This window comes from Stegastes partitus, unplaced genomic scaffold (assembly GCF_000690725.1).
Source record: "Stegastes partitus isolate 25-593 unplaced genomic scaffold, Stegastes_partitus-1.0.2 Scaffold476, whole genome shotgun sequence".
NCBI lineage: Eukaryota > Metazoa > Chordata > Actinopteri > Pomacentridae > Stegastes > Stegastes partitus.
Genome location: NW_007578207.1, coordinates 392,101 through 409,255, shown reverse-complemented (window position 1 = coordinate 409,255; position 17,155 = coordinate 392,101). Strand labels below are relative to the sequence as shown.

The 17,155-nt window shown below is 40.4% G+C and overlaps 3 protein-coding genes across 4 annotated transcripts; 1 reads left to right on the top strand and 2 right to left on the bottom strand.

Annotated features, from left to right (window-relative positions):
• Positions 1-456: 456 nt before the first annotated feature.
• cbx5 (chromobox homolog 5 (HP1 alpha homolog, Drosophila)) lies at positions 457-6,191 on the bottom strand. Its single transcript, XM_008286937.1, has 5 exons — positions 6,066-6,191; positions 5,346-5,526; positions 4,491-4,713; positions 3,730-3,830; positions 457-2,248 (listed from the first exon to the last, which is right to left on the bottom strand). The coding sequence occupies exons 2-5, from the start codon at positions 5,474-5,476 to the stop codon at positions 2,107-2,109; spliced, it is 597 nt and encodes a 198-aa protein (XP_008285159.1). The 5' UTR covers positions 5,477-5,526; positions 6,066-6,191; the 3' UTR covers positions 457-2,106.
• Positions 6,192-6,797: 606 nt separating this feature from the next.
• Positions 6,798-10,538, top strand: LOC103360979 (heterogeneous nuclear ribonucleoprotein A1). Of its 2 annotated transcripts, XR_520386.1 has the most exons (11): positions 6,798-6,897; positions 7,423-7,539; positions 7,664-7,810; positions 7,904-8,114; positions 8,217-8,366; positions 8,470-8,523; positions 8,604-8,732; positions 8,817-8,924; positions 9,024-9,093; positions 10,279-10,329; positions 10,412-10,538. XR_520386.1 is itself a non-coding variant. In XM_008286934.1 (10 exons), the coding sequence occupies exons 1-9, from the start codon at positions 6,883-6,885 to the stop codon at positions 9,080-9,082; spliced, it is 990 nt and encodes a 329-aa protein (XP_008285156.1). In that variant the 5' UTR covers positions 6,798-6,882; the 3' UTR covers positions 9,083-9,093; positions 9,245-9,576. The 2 variants fall into 2 exon arrangements, 1 of the variants encoding a protein (XP_008285156.1); XM_008286934.1 differs by lacking the exons at positions 10,279-10,329; positions 10,412-10,538 and adding an exon at positions 9,245-9,576.
• On the bottom strand, positions 10,453-15,880 carry nfe2 (nuclear factor, erythroid 2). The gene is given in 5 exon segments (XM_008286935.1): positions 10,453-10,757; positions 10,759-12,047; positions 13,536-13,673; positions 13,787-13,865; positions 15,678-15,880. Coding segments are annotated over 4 exon segments (1,536 nt in total). The 5' UTR covers positions 13,835-13,865; positions 15,678-15,880; the 3' UTR covers positions 10,453-10,696.
• Positions 15,881-17,155: the final 1,275 nt, after the last annotated feature.

The window sequence follows — 17,155 nt, the reverse complement described above, 5'->3', positions numbered from 1 at the left end:
AGAAAAGATGCATCACAATCCATAAACACAAATTTATGAGTTGTAGTCGTGAGCAACTGTTAAGTGTTTCAACTGTGAATGACTTGCATAAAAGCAGTTATGACTTTTACATTAGCATTGTTTAACAGCACCATCTGCTGGGTGAGAGCAGCTGGTGCTCTTGAGACATTTTGTTGAGGAAAAGATAGAAAATGGGCTCATTTTGATGGACCATAATGAAACAGATCGTCGAGTCATACTTATTGGTGTTTATTCTTTGTCTATGACAGTTGTCTCTTTCCTTGTCTCGTGCAGTAGTGTCAATTATTACTTGTTTCATCCAAAACAAGTAATAATTAGTACTAATTACTGTTATTTTACGCCCCCCCCCTCAAAACTGCCTCACGCAAAAATTAATTATCGTTATTTAGAATATCTCTTTCACAAACAAAAATAAAAAAGCCACCTTACAGCAACTTTAACATTGAAAATGTTTATTAAAGGGTGCTACTGTACACATATTTGTAACATTTCATTCACACAAGAAATAGTCTACTTTTTAAAAATCCTGCACTGGCAAAAAATTGGGGACAAAGTATTTTGAATGAAAGAAAATGACACCAAAACAATACTCTAAGTGATTTCAAGGGATATGATTTATGTACTATGTATATGAAATGTGAGAAGATCACAGCTTCATTAACAATGCCGAATAAAGCCAAAAACGTCTGAAAAACAGAGCAGATCTTAGTCGGTAGACACCAAACATTTGGTCCTAAGTGTTCATGCTGGAGCACAACAGCTCAACCCCGTCCATCTTCTGTATAAGAACTGACTTCATACTTCCCAGGTCCCAGAGAAATTGAAAATCTTAGAGCCGAGAACAATCAAGTTACTCATCGCAAAAGAATGCAGGAGTAATAATCCAATTATAAGCTGGTTTTAATATTTAAAATGAATATTGATATCAAGAGTGAACACTCTGGTGAGCGGATTTTACTGCTTAATGTTTTTTTAAAAAATATATATATATCAAAGTATTACTAACTAACAAGATCAACAACAATTAAAAATGCAGGGCTGTCTCCATTAACATTGGTCAGAGTCAAGGTTTACGTCTTTTCGCCACAAGGTGGCAGAACCCTAATGACTGGTGTGAATGCTGGTTTCATTTCGTGCGGATATAATGAAGATTGTCTAACCTGTGAAAATGATACTCGTACAAAAATAACACTGCAGTTAAAAAAAAAAAAAAAAAAAGACTCAAGCAGAGCAAAATGTCTTTTGTCCTTTCCTTGAACTGGTGATAGTGTGAAGAAATAAAAACAAACAAACAAACAAACAAACAAAACACACCACACAACATTCGTACACTGAAACTTAGAAAAAACAAAAGATAAAAACTACTACTTAAAACAATGAGCAAGGGAGTCACTACATGTTGAAAACATATTTGGCTTTTGTCCTCTGCAACGTTTCAAATTCTGAAGGTATAACTCTGCAGACGGGACAAACTGAAAAATCTACAAGAGATAAAAAGTTTTTTTTTTCTTTTTAAAAAGGGAAGTGATTATGCAATCAGGAAGCTGCTGTGGTGGTCGCTTCCTGAATATCAAAATTATGGTCTCGTCCTCAATGAGCTCTTAAAGAAAAGAGGTGCACCGTTTCTAACGAACTTCGGATGGGAGTTGTGCACTCACCTCGGAACAAGTTCACAGCACATTGAACCAGCTCTGGTTTTCAAAACTATGTTTGGGGTTTTAGCAGATGGCCATCTCAGTGGGAATACCATACTAACATAACCGTATCCTGTAAGCACTAAAACATGTGTTAAGATATTAAAAAGAAGGTAAAGAATACAAAGATAGAACAGTAGAAACTCTCCCCAGTAGCATTATCACCCATGTCAACTACAGCTTCTCCTCACGTCTGATGGATCCTCCTCAGCAGTCTGGGCCCTTGTGCTCCAATGGGGCATGGATGGAGATAACACAGCCGTGTCCGCTGTCTTTGCGTCATTGTTGGACATGGTAAAGGTGAGGGATGGGAGTTTTGGGTGTGAAAAATGTCCGACTCAAGGTTGTCCCTGCAGTGGAGGAGGTCCTGTTTCCTCCTAAGGTGATGCACTCACGCACTGACAGCGTCCTTCTCCTTCTTGTCACTATCTTCATGCCAGGTGAGACGTTCCTCATAGAAGGCTATGACAATCTGTGGGCACTTGTGATTCGCCTCCTTGGCAAGCACGAGATCAGCCTCATCAGAATCTTTCCTGCAAGAGATAAAGATCCATTTTCAGGCCTGTGCATCTCTGCAGAAGATCAATATAATCACACACTTAGGAATGATTCCCTGCTCAAAGATGACCAACAACCTGTAAACATGTCAGGACTATACTTAGCATAAAAATGCTAGCTTACAACTTGGGAAAAATACTTCACAAAATTGTCTATAGATTACTGTAAACTCCAAGACTTGATTGAACTTGTGTCATTCCTAGTTAGTCATATTTAAAGTATAATTCAAAAATAATCATGTTTGTATGTGTTTTTTATATTTTAACATACAGTTTAATCACCACAGTGCTACATTAAAGGTCTGCTTTAAGTGGATTTCTCACCCATTTATTATTTTCTATAACTTTTATTAGTAGAAGTAAGAATGATTTAAAATGAGAGCTGTCATCTTCTTTTAAATGATACAGTTATGATGCTATAAAAAAAAAAGATCATAGCCAGTGCTTCTCATATGCAGAAAAAGGCAGATGGAGCTTGTGAATCTTAGGATCTGATGCTGATGTTTACATGTATTTTCTTTTTATATTCCTATAGATTTTCCCTGTTAATAAAAAAAAATAATAGTAATAAAAAACAGCTATGGTATAACTACTACCTCATGTAAACTCTTGAATGAGGCTTCACCGGGCATGAGCAGTGAGGTACTACATATATCCATCCAGATAATATGCAGTTACATAAAGTTTAATGGTGTGGCTTGCTGTTTGTATATGAATGGACAGCTAGGCTATTAGCGCTGCTAATGGGTAATTTGCTAGAGGAAATATGACACATTGGGAGCTGTCATTTCGAACAATCATACCATTACGACTTAGATGTAGCAGTAGAAAAGACTGCCACCACAGCGCAGTACCAATGTTTTACATGCAGAAACCAGAGGAACACCAACGCCACACCAAAAATATGAATGATAAAGTACCTTAATTAAAAAAGTATTTATGAGTCAGGTCATTCTTCAGTACCAGAATTAAGTTGTTCAGAAAAAAAAAAACAATCAAAGTTTCCCCCAATTACGCCTACTCAAATATCTTTGTTGCGTTATACTAAAAACAAAAGCTATATGCTTTAAATGTCTCTCTCCATTTTAAAATAAAATGTACAATACAATAAAAAATGTATGCATTAACTCCAATGCTGCAGATACCTGTCTCCATGAAGACACAGGCAGCTCAGAGTGAGTTTATAACATTTGATCCTATCAGGAATTTAAAAAAATGCACAACACTGTGTTCCAGTACGAAGATGTTGGTGTAAGTAATATTACTTGTGTTCAAATTGTGTTATCAAAGCAGCGTACTACTTGATTTAATATGAAATAGTTATCTTAAGGACTGGTGAAAGCAGATTCTTAAGGACTACTGTATGTGTTGTTTAGTGATAACGTCTGCATGAAAACAGTGAGCCGACAATGAGTTCCACATGCAAATATTAAAAAAAATCTATAAATAAAACCAACCACTTCATAAGAAACATTAGGTCTCCACATGAGTCAGTCGCTCCAATGATCTTCTCTGGCTCAAGTCCTCTCTCAAAGCCACGTGCAACTAAGATGTCATCCTGGAGGATAGCAAACAAAAACATTCACTTACAAATCTGTGTTATGTTGCAACCAAGTTTTAGATTTTGTACAAATTGTATTTAGAAGTATTGGCAAAGAAATGTATGTACAGAATGCATCTACACTTGTTCCAAAAATCAATCTGGTTTAAAAACACATTTACACACAAAACTATTGCACAGACGTATACAGCTTTTTATAATGAATTTTAAAGTTTTAGACTTAATTTCCTAAACGAAGTAAACTGTGTTAAAATAAATAAATAAATAAAATTCCATAGATTCAATAAATGTTTACTGAATGCCAAGAAAAACATACAATGTGAAAAAATGAGTATCCTTTAAAATGTAGGAAAGCAACAGTTTCTGTCTTTTTGGTTAAAGATGAAACACCCACCTGTAATTAATGTACTAATGGTAGGATTTTAAATAAAGAGCTCCCCACTGTGTAAAACCCAAAGCTTCAGAAAAGTGTCAACCTATAATCTATCAATTATAACCCCTACAGTGAAACTTCTAATGCTTTTACTTTAAGATAAATTAAATACGCTATGTTTCCAATTCTGTCAAGCTTAAACTCAGCACTGTGCCAATTAATAACTGCATCGTAACACATTTCAAATTTATGAGAAAAATCTACTGCATCAACAGGTTACTTGCCTCCTTCTTCTTTTTGGGCTTACTTCCACCCTCCTCGTCATCATCTGAGCTTCTCTTCTTGGAGCCACTGGAGTCTTTGGAGCGTCCCAAGGAGCCTGTGCTTGATTTGCTGGCCCCACTGCTTGGTGTGGAGCTCCCACCACTTTTCTTGTAGGTCTTCATGAATTCTGAAATAAGCTCAGGGCAGTCCAGATTCTTCTCTGGCTCCCATGTGTTGTGCTTACTGAGGAAGATCACAGTGCAGCAAGTAAGTACGAGTATAGCCATAATGCTTGAATAATAAACAACAACAACAACAACAGCACTGACGACAAATAAGAGAATACTAGGATGTCAGGCATGACATAATACATGTGATGTTTAAAGTTTCTGTATGTCACTCAAAAAGGAACATTTTTTGCCAATTATATCCACATTATTGACTGAAACTCAGGGAGCTTCCACAGTTCCTTTCTGAATAGAAACATGCATCAACACACTCTGAAGGTCATCAGCTGTGTGTATACATACATACACACATGACAAAGAGGAAAAAATATGGATGACCATAAAGCTTTGTTGTTACAACAGAAAATATAAATGTTTTGTGTTCTGTATGCCATATAATCTATACATATGAATGAACATGCACCCAGTTTACAGAGCTGATGATGTTCACATTTATTTTTGTTTTTATTTTTCTTTTGGTTCCCCCCTTGGGTACTACATAAAATACATGTAAAACAAATCGCAAAAGTCATTGGTTGTTAGTAATATTTAATTACATCTATTGCCCATCACAGTGTGGATGATATATCTTAAGACTGTTGTGATGATCAGTTGAAATCACTGGTTAGCAGACTGGCAGTTACTTACTCTGAATATCCTTTCCACTTAAGGAAGAACTCAACCCTGCCTTTCACCACTCTCCTGTCCAGCACCTTTTCCACAACATATTCTTCCTCATCAGAGGATGAGGATTCCTCTTCGCGAGACTTTTTTCCCATAGCAAAGTTTGTTGTTTAAAACTACGCTGTTGCAGGCCACTGGCTCTTCCCTGTCCAAGAAGAAACAACAGAGAAGCAACGTTAAAGAAAACAGCGTTACTCCATACCGGTCTTAAAGCTGATATACATGCACACAGGCACGAATATGTGTTATATACGAAACCCAAACAACGTTAACGACAATGCATTCACAAGTTACAGGTCAGATTTTCTTAACGTGAGCCAACACTAGCAAGATGGCTATCGCATATCAACGACAGGCATCATAGCATTGTCGTTTTATTCAGTCTGCAACAGGCACGACAAACCCTTCCAAAAATGTAAAATCAAGAGGCCAACTAAATATCTCGCAGAAGCCGTCCACTAGATGAAACCCTTATAGATAATATAGCGTGACCAGAAAAACACTTAGAAATAACGATATGATGCTGTGCTTAGCTACACGCTAACCAATGGGCGTCAAAGGCAAACTTGCTAAATTAGGTAGCCTGCAAGCTAACACTTCACCGAGCTAGCTAACTCTGATATCGACCAACAAATCGATACTTGCAGCAGCCTGAAGCACATTGATGTACACATGATTTCTCACCCTTTGGATGCCTAAACCGTCGGTTTCGACCAGTTAACCGTGGCGATAGCCCCCGTCTTTTGTGGACCTGCAGTCTGTGAGGCCAACGTCTGAGCTACTTTAGCATTTAGCTTGGATCACAAAAAGGTGCTGTGCGCAAAAAGCGCGCGTTAAAGGCGCACAATAAATGTACCCGCCCCTCGGTCAGCTGATGACCTATATATTCTGCTGGCAAACATGCTTTTGCATTATTTTAACTCAGTTTTGTAAAGCTTGAGACATATTTGTTGCATTGCATGTGCATTGTGTTTTCCTGCTGAAATGCTTTTTGGTAAAAACGTGTGTGTATGATGAGTATTTTCTGGCAGTAGGAGGTATATTGCACTGAGGCACATCTCCGCCTCCACCGAGAATTCAAAACCCAGAATTATTTAGGGCTGTAAAGTGCAATTTTAATAGGTCTTACCCCTATATGACCCTCACTATTGACTGCTCTGTGTCAACCGTATGTTCAATAACATAACAACAGCGTGTACGAAACACAATTTCGTAGAAATTTCCCTTTACACAAACCTCCTCGACGTCTTTTTTTACGGTCCTCAAATACACGCCTGGCAGCAGGAGATTGGGCTTTCGTAATGATTGATTGAATGTTAGCCAATCAGGATCCAACTACCTCTGACGACAGACTGCAGCGGGAAGTACTGGCCAATCACCGTGTGGCAGGGGCGTATCCTTTGCTATTTATTGTACTGTTGAATAGCAGGCTAGGCTCGTCTGACGCAGATCACCTTTCTTCGGCCGGTTTACGAGGAGTCTTCAAGGATATACCTGCAAGATGTCGACGAAGGATGTGAGTAACGCATTCGCAAAGCGTTGTATATCGTCTCATGCTTAACAGATGTTTAAAAGTGCATTTAAAAACCGATGGGTTCATTAAATGCAGGCGTCGTTTTCGTCGCAGCTGCAGCAGCTTTCCAGTATTGTCAAGCCGCCATTTTACAGCAACTGGGCCTCGTGGCCTTTTGTTCAAGCGATCGGCTGTATACGAAATTCAGGAATTTTCCTCAATGCTTGTCATCGCTTGTCACACACGAAAGGCAATAACGCCGCATTAACATTTAACGCCGGCGTATAATTGCTGCTAAAAATGTTAATATCCCCCCTCAGCTTGACCGCTCCGCTAGTGTTAATGGCGGCGTTGCCTCCCTCCTCCACCCTGCCCCGATTTTTGATATGTGGCGCAGGACAGGGTTAATACACGATCAGAGCGATTACAATGTTGATTTCGAATATAATTGCCGAAAAGGTGCGAGTGTTGCTTTTGCACGCTGGTGAACGTGCCCAGATGCTACAGTCTGTCTTGTCCATTGTGTAGGTCCCACGTGAGCCAGAGCAGCTTCGCAAGCTCTTCATCGGAGGTTTGAGCTTCGAGACCACAGACGAAAGCCTGCGGGCTCATTTTGAGCAATGGGGCAGCCTTACAGACTGTGTGGTAAGTAGGTTTCAGTTAGAAGACCATCACCTTTGCTAAAAATCTACCCATTGTATGGTGCATTGAAAACGTGCACGTAAGAGTCTGTGGTCAAGCTGAGAACAAGTGAACCCTCTGTCTTCAGGTCATGAGGGACCCCAACAGCAAGAGGTCCAGGGGTTTCGGCTTTGTGACATACTCATCAGTACAAGAAGTCGATGCTGCTATGGCTTCCCGCCCTCACAAGGTTGATGGGAGAGTGGTAGAGCCTAAACGAGCCGTTTCTAGGGAGGTGAGTCAACCTACTTACGCTATATTGTCCTGGATAACTGTAAGTTGCATTCAGAAGTGCAAGTGTAATTACAATCCTGAATGTGTTTCGCAGGACTCAAACCGACCGGGTGCCCATGTAACAGTCAAAAAGATCTTTGTTGGGGGCATTAAGGAAGATACAGAGGAGTCACACCTCCGGGATTACTTTCAGCAGTTTGGCAAAATCGAGGTCATTGACATCATGACCGATCGTACCACCGGAAAGAAAAGGGGATTTGCCTTTGTCACGTTTGATGACCACGATTCAGTCGACAGGATTGTCAGTGAGTACAGAGATTGATTGTTGTCAATGCAGGCTTTTGCAGATTTAGCTAATTTTTTGTCTGATTGTTGCATAGAGCACTAAACTCTTCTCCATCCCACAGTTCAGAAATATCACACAATCAACTGCCACAACTGTGAAGTGAGGAAGGCCCTCACCAAACAGGAGATGCAGAATGCAGGAATGGGAATGAGGGGAAATCGTAACAGCAGCGGTGGAAGGCCCTATGACTGCGACAGAGGCTTCAATCAGGGTATGACTCTTTGGATTAAAGAATTTACATGTTTATTACACTTACAATAAACTAATGTTATGTGATGACTGAGATCTTACCTAAGTGCTTGCTTCTCATGCAGGTGGCAGGGGGAGGTATGGAGATGGTCCTTACAATTGCAACGGAGGTGATGGTGGTAAGTAGGCCATTTGGTCGGGCTCGGGTGTTTTCACTTTTGACACTTGGCAACGTACTCAAAGATTTTCAATGTTTCAGGCTATGGAGGAGGCCCAGGTGGTCCTGGTGGATATAACAATGGAAGCCGCGGATATAGTCAAGGTTACAGCCAGGGTGGAGGAGGTGGCGGTTATGGAGGAAACGGTCATTATGACAGCAATGGTTATGGTAAGGGTTTTGACTCACTTGGAACCTTTGTTATTCTGTGCTCAAGATGAGCTTTACATAATGTGGCAAATCATCCAACTGCAGGCAGCTGCGGAAATAACTACAACATGGGCCACTACGATCCCCAGGCCTCTAACTTTGGCCCAATGAAGAACAACTTTGGTGGCGGCGGCGGTGGTGGCAGGAGCTTTGGTAAGGATACTCATGTGAAGTCACCACATACTATACCAAAAAGACCAGTATGTATACTGGTCTTTTTGTATCATGTTGGTAAATAATTTTTGTTTCCAGGTGGCTATGGAAGCGGCTCAAACAATGGTGGTGGCTATGGCCGTCAAGGACGATTCTGAGATGTGACGTGGTAAGAACTTGCCTGAAATGTTTTTGTATTGTAAGACCAGTTTGTCGTTGCAGGGAATCATTAAGTGCAGATTACCTTTAAACAAATTCACTCTGGATGTCAGGTCGTACTAAGCCAGTAGTTAACAATGTTGTTCCGTATTGTTCAACAGGACTGAGTACTTAGGAGAGGAGAGCAAGGAGAGGAGAGCAAGCGAATTGACAGGGCAGCTGCAGGTTTACCTCCCTAAATCTGCTCAGCCAAACAGTTGTGGCAGGTTACAGCTGCTGCAAGAAGAGATGTACAGTAGATAAATCATGGAGGGCCTTCATTTAAACGTTTTTGTGTTTTATTTCTTTTTTTTCTTTTCTTTTTTTTAATCAAATGTGTTTCTGGAAAGCAAGCATTCCAATAAGGTTTCATGTAGATCTTTTAAGTATGGTTTTTCTTTGTAACTGCATCAAATCAAGCTGAAATAAACCATCTTTCAGTTTTTTTTAAAAAGTCTTGTTAGCCTCTTTAGTGGTTTGGGAAAGGGAGGGTTCACGGTTAGCTGCTGCACAAAGTGGGGTTCAGGGACATAATTTTACGTTGTGTGAGGAGTCTGGAAAAAGCTCATTTCTTCCTGTGACGTGAGCAATCCCGCACTGGTCACTACATACTCCATGATGCATGAGTTGGTACATTTACAATACTGGTTGAGAGAAAAAAAAAGAAAAGTGGTGCGCAAAGGGTATCATCGTAAAGAGCCCATCACTTGGTACAGACTCTACCCTGATTTCTGCAAAGATCAACTGGAGGATGCTAGCTTACATGCAAAGTCTTTAAGGCTAGCCATGGAAGCAAGCTGAGGGAGAGAAGTAGCAAAACCATCGCCAGGATCATTGAAGCAGGGGAGAGTGAGAACAGAGGCCTGAGGCTAGCATCTGCCAAAAGGCTTAAATGCTGTCTGTAGGTAAGACCAGACTTCTCAACTACTGATAGTATATGTTGCTTTTGTCATGTAGCTGGTAGTAAGTTGTGTAGCCCAGTAATGACGTAACCGTAAACAAGTTTTGTGACATGCACCAATGTTGACTGGTTAAATTGACCTCTCTTATTGTGCATAGAGGTCCAACATATTGCATGCTGTGAACAAAAATGAACACCTTCTTTACTTATTTGGGGGGAAAACTGCTGTTACTTACTCTTATTTCTGCTTTCTAGGCACATGGTCCCTAACATCTGACTTCATTTCAGTGACAATGGCTCAGTCAGGTACAAATCAAAACCTTTGCACGTTATCACATTTTCAGTTTGCCTTTATTTTAACCTGGTTCTCTTTTTCTTTCTTGGACAGGTTAGCGGAACAATCATGCTGGTGCTGAAGCTTTTTTTAAATTTTTTAACTCGATGGATGACTGCTGTGCAGTGTATTTTTTTGTTTTTTTAAAGACTTTTTTTAATAAAGTATTTTTTATAAAACATTCTGGTGTAGTTTCAGTCAATTGAAAAAGCATTAAAGTGTCCACTGATACACGAATGACAAGTTTAACATCATGGATAAGACATAACCATATGAACTAAACATGTGACTTCCAGCTACTTAAAAGTATTCTCAGTTGGCACAGTCAGGGAGTACACATTAGGAAGTATAAATAATGACACTATTCCCAATTCTTAAGCATTGCTCTCTCTTTTGCATTGTGAGGTACCAAATATATTTTACCATCAGGTGTCTGTTGGAGAGAATATTCATCTATTGAGTACGGTTGTCCATCTTCGTCTCGTAAGTGAGAAAATACTTCTGTGTAGAGGTCTGTAAGTCGACATTTAATGAAAGCCAAGCTGCGCTGGAATTCAAGCCTTTCCTGTGCCAGGTGCTCTCTCTGGGTCTGCAGCTGATTCAGTTCTCTTTCAAGGTGTATTATGCTTTCCAGCTTCCTCTTCCTGCAGTTCTGAGCTGCCACCTTGTTCTTCCCTCTCCGTCTAATGTCTCTGACCAGCGCGAGTTGAGTATCTGTCAGAGTGTACTGTGTCAGAAGCTCATTGAAGTCATCCACAGGTAGATTGATAATCTTTTCCATGGGGAAGGGGATCTTCAAAGCCATGGCCCGCCGTTCATCTCTGCTCAGCGGTGCAGGAGTAGAGATGCTCGTTTGTGGTTTTATATACATGTTATGCTGTGAGCTCCCTCTGCTGGACATTGCAGAATCATTGTACAGGTCACTCAAAGCAGCAGCAGCAGCAGCAGCAGGACCCTGTTGTTTCACTGACCGAAGAGTCAGACTGCTTTGTTGTATATGAGATAAACTGGGTTGTGGTGAAAAATAAGATGGCTGTGCACCTGAATGTAAATATGAGTGAGATTGACTCTGGTAATCCATAGAGTAATGGATGTGTGCTCTTCTGGCATGCTCGTTCATGCTGTCGGGTTCACCATCACTATATGTCATGCCTATGTCTACGCTCTGGTAGCCTGGTGCACCACCTACAGGGTTATCAGGGGAGGCCAAAGGTGGGCTAGAACCCAGAGACAGACCAGAGTCCGACTCCATATCATCAGCTGAGCGAGCATGTGCGCTTTGTCCATGTGTAGTCCACAGCATGTGCCGACTTAAACCCTGAGAGAGACAGGCGTTGGCTCTCCTGTGCCCTTGGCTGGTACCTGACATGTTCATCGGTTCCCGAAGCGCCATGAGAGAGGGCTGAGCGTGAGAGATGGGGAGCATTCTTTGAGCCAGCTGAGATTCAGAGTTTCCGTACATCGCCTCTGTGTTGCTGCCTAGACGATGACAGGCGGCCACCTCTTCAGAGTAACATCCATCATAAGTGCCAGCAGCGTTCAGTTCACAAGCAGCAGCAGCAGGAGGAGGAGGAGGAGGAGGCGGCTCGGGATGCGGCTGAGATATCCCGTACTCTCCCACAGGGGCCATCGGCTCCATGGTTTGGTACTGTGTTGTTTCATAGGAACCTTCACTGGGGACTTCAAACTCCTGCAACAAAAACACCCAGGACGGGCACAAACGTATTTGTCAGCATTAAAAAAAATGACTTCAGGCAATCATTACATTTACAAGACCTCAGTTGATTCGTGGAACACACTACATTTTGCACAATTCAACTGGTCTGCTGTAGAACAGAGTTTGCCCCCACTTCAGCCTGCCACCCATAGCCTATGAAGGGCTCTCAAAGATGTGATCAGGTTTCATTTGGAAACAGATGGCTATTGTGCAGTGCAGGGGGCCACTAGCAACATACAGCATTGCCCCCTCTCACAATCTCTTCATCCTGCCATCACTCAAATACACCATTGTTGCCCATCTTACCTGAATGTGTGTTAGTTTTCAGTGTAACACAACATATGAAAATTGTAAAGTAAGTTTTTTTTTTTAGATCACATATGAATTACATTTCTTTTATGTTGTGATGTCACACCTGACACTGAGAATAACAAACCTACATCTTAAAAGTCAGTTGGTAAAGTCCATAAATGCCGAAGTTTAAGCGCACACATTTAGTTGATTCCTGTCACGAACATAAAAAGTACACATACATCAAAATGCGTTTTGTAGCCACTGAAGCATCGAGCTTCGTTTTCTTGCCTGGCTTATTGACATTTGCACCCACAATTTGCTGATCTTCTGTGGAATTTATCCTTCCCTCCATCCGTGCAATATTTCCTGCACCGCTGACTGCCACACAACCCCAAAGCATAATATTTCCACCCACAAATAATTGCCATGATGTTCTTTAAAACAAATGTTGCTCTTTTTCATTACATACTTTTGGTGATTGTGGCCAAAGAACTCAATTTAAACTTTGTGCGCACTGAGTGACTCTGGCTTTCCCCAAATACTGCTTTAGACATTGACCTTTGTGATGAGGTTGCAGGTACGGTTTCCTTCCTGATGACTCTTCCATATAGACTGTGCAGTGGAACGCTGCACCACCACTCTTGCTAAACCAACAGCTTCTTTGCAGTCGGTTTTGTTTTGCTTTGCATTTATTCTCTGCAGTTTCATGTTGTCTCAACTCCCACACTTTATAACTGTAGTTTCAGACTTGTAAAGAGATCCCTGTGCTTATACAGTGTTTCTATTTGAAGAATCCTAATCTTAAAGTCTAATGAGGTAAAACTTTAGAAGTAATCTTTTGCACACTGCTCAATTAAGTTAATGAAATATGAAGCAAGTGCAGAGGCATTTGTAGAAAAGTTCATTTTCCTTCAGCGATTGCATCAACTTATTTTTGCTTCAGAAATCAAATATGTCAAACTTGTGTGTACAACTGTCTCCACAGATTTGTCTTTATATTTTTAAAGAATACACATACATGTATTACAAAAGTGTAACAAGCACCTCCATGACAATGAAGCATGCAGTGTTGTGAAATTCTACATAAATGTTCATCTATGATAACTGCAGTAACATTTCGCAATAAAAGTCTTGAGAGTGCTCCGAGTGTATCAGTGCCACATTTACCTGCAACTCTGTGATGGCCATCAGCTCCTGCCAAGCCACATCCATCTCTGTGTCCTGAGGAGCTCCATGAGGCCTGACTCCAGGGAAATTAGTTGGCATGGACACTCCCCCACACAGCCTGCCTGGCGTAGCTGCTACCTTGTATTGGGAAAACAAATGATTGGATCTTATATTTAAAAAAAAAAAAAAAACAGGATTCTATTTCAGCCTTGACTTTGTACTGAGGTTTCCCACCTCGTAGACGGACCTACCTCACAGGTTCTCCTCAGAGGGAGAACATAGTTGGCGGTTGAACACATTCAGGAGAGGCTTTTGCTGCAATAAATCAACCTGGTGGAGACACAAAGCAAAATGTTAGTTTCACCTACCAGCTTCTGAGCTATATAAGAGCTGAAAAAAAACCAACAACACACATTCACTCATGCGAACCGTTAAGTCACACCGTGCCTTCAAACACAAATTTCTACCAGTACATTACATATCTGTTGACCTGCTAGTACTAAATAAATGACTGGATGTTGAGAAGGTTCTTTTGGAGCTCATGAAGGGTTCAGTTTGGTTGTGATGACTCCTCCCATCAGCTGTACCAGGGTGCAGCTATGCCAACCCCTGATAAGACAATCTGCGGGAAAACAGCAACCTAAAAGACACACTGGGGCCTGATGGCTGCTTTGGAAATGCTGCTGTATAGTTTACATGTCCGCAGTAATTGTTTGGCTCTTTAAACGAGACGGCACTGTGGTCCTACCATATTCTACCTGTATTTTACAGAATCTTTCAGTGCAATACGGAGGATATCACCATCTAATTTAAACGCACTCAGGTCACATCTACTCGTCACAAACATCTGTGTACATAAATGTACTCTGTCACATACAAACACACTTTGCGACATGCATATAAATCATCATATAATTTTTTATGTGTATTTTTTAAATTCATTTTTTTACTCGAATCAGTTGTAGCAATTTATTGGCTTTTTAAAGCTGAATTAAAAATTCTAACCAGGGAGCAAACATGTGCTGCACTGCTTCTCTTTATATATGTGTGTCCCTGTTAAAGGAAATAAATAAATCTTAAATAAATAGCAAGCACAGACCAATACATCGTAGTGGATGGTTTAAAACTGCTTTGATTTTGGCTAAGAATGCTCACAGTTGTTCTATACATATTTTTGAAAAAGCAGAACTCTCACCACCAATAACTGCATAAAGTGATGCCATTAAGCGGCATCCACTGGCCATAATACAGATACTACTCATGACACAGCCTGTAGTCAGTGTCAGGGTGTGGTTGACTGTAACTTTGAAGTTAGAATTACTTAAAACTAAAAAAAAATTAGGCTGCTGTTTGGAGTAACAAACAACAGCTTGTTTTACACTGAGGAGCTATAGATCACAGTTTGGGTGTAGCCTTTGAAGAGGCTTTAATGGTCTGCATCAACTAAACAGATTTAGATCTAGAAAAAAACTAAAAACACAAAAACTATTTAGAAAATGTGATGTATGTCAGTACAAGACACTTTTTCCTGCTCATTCTTTCTGCATGTTAGTGGAATTATCCATGACTAGGATACTCTTTAACCAAATCTGTTTCTAGGAATTACACATCTACTGTCCTCTTACCTACTTTTAAAACAAATCCTGTGTGTTTATTATTTATCTTTTCAGCAGAACCTGTCTGTAAAAGGCTATTTGCCATCGCCACATGGCAGTTGTTTTGTACTGTATAAATGCTCTGAAACATGGATTTAGAACTTTTATGTTCTGTTAAAACCAGTACTGAGCTGGCAGTGACTTTCTTAAGGCTGTTTCATTTACTGTAAGGAATTCAACAGTAAGAACTAAATGTAAACTTCTTTAAAATTAATCCAGCAAGTTTAAAGTTCAAATAAGAATATAATTTGGGGAAACACATGTATTGAAATCAGCATTATTAAATGTATTCTTTACAACTTAAATCACACTGTTCTATACTCTCATTGTGTTACATGATGATGTGTAAAATCTTTATGTAAAGTGTTAGATTTACCTAAATATAATGCAATAAATGTTTCAAGAGGGAACATCTCAGAATAGCTTGGGAATGAAAAAAACAGCGAGATATGACAAATCAATAAAAAGAAGATATGAATGAACATACCTGAGCAACATTCTCTGCGTCTTCAACAGGTGATGAGGGAAAAAAAAAAGAAAAGAAAAAAAAAACACACTTCAGATGTGAAGCACAATCCTGCAGGTAAGAACAAGAAAAATACTGAGTGCTCTTGTCGTGCTGTTACTTACTTTTAACAGATCACAAGAAGTAAAACACATGAGGCCTCTTGCTGTATGTCTCATTCAACTGAGTGTCTCTCTCTCTGTTCAGCAGCACATACAGCCACCGGCATAAATGGGATGGCTCTGTGCAGACAAACGCAATCTTCCTGTAAAGCACCCACACCACAATTTTTTGCACTCTTGTATCCTTAATAGCACACTTGCACCCCAACCTCCAAATTTCCCTTTTGCCCACATGACAAACCACAAACCAACAGTCTGGCATACACCACGGCAATTTTTCTGTCAGTCCACAGTGAAGTAGGTAGATGTTTACAAATCCAAAAAAACACTGTAAGCAGTTTTGATTCTAATTGTGTAATGACAAAACACATAAAAGGATCATATTAAACAGCTAAAAGTGAGTGAAAACTAGCCGAATGGTTGTCTCTGTCCGGGCCAAACCGTACATGAACAATGTCCTCTCAAATCCTCCCCAGTGAAAGGTATGAGGAGTGTGATGTGGAGTACCTGGAGTCAGAGCCGGAGTTGCAGAGAGGGCCCTGTTCAAGCAGGGGTGGGTTGGAGGCAGGATTGAGACTTAGTTTAGCAGAGATGGAATGTACACCCTCCGACAGGTAAGAAAGACTACATTGTTCCTCTATCTGGCAGAGCAACCGCCAAGGGAGAGAGAGGAGCAGGGGGAGAATGGAGGGGAGCGTGTCTTACATAGCAAGTGACCATTAAAATCCTTAACAAAAAAATCCCCTCACTGCCCTGATCTGAAACACTGTGAACAGTGAACCCACAAAGGCTATGTGTTACACAGAACAGGCCTATTGTGCAACAGCTTTTTGCACAATTACTGATTATAGAGATACTGTATATTTATTGTTTTAATGCGTGTTTATTGTCTTGTACTCTGATGGATTCCAGTGGCAGTCCATCTCTCGGTGACAATGGTGATTTTGGAACTAATCTGGATCGCATGAAATATTCAGCACCTCTCATTCTCTGTAACAGATCCCCTACTGTGTACATTGTGTAAAACATAGTGGATGGATTTCATTTTTAAAAGCATTAGTCGATGGTAACAAATCATTTGATGGACGTACTGAAATATGCTTCTGTTAATTCTGCTTCTCTGGAAACAACACACTGTACATCGAGATATTTGAAACTATATCAGAGCGTTAAATAAGTACATGCATGTTTGTAGAACTCCCTGCGTATAAGGGATCACATTTTCTAATAATCGCTCACACCTAAAATAAGGCTGCGTTGTGCAACAAATGCAAGCAGTATATTAAAACAAGCAGCTACACAAAACTTCTCAGAAATGCAAAGCTGATGTCGCAATCG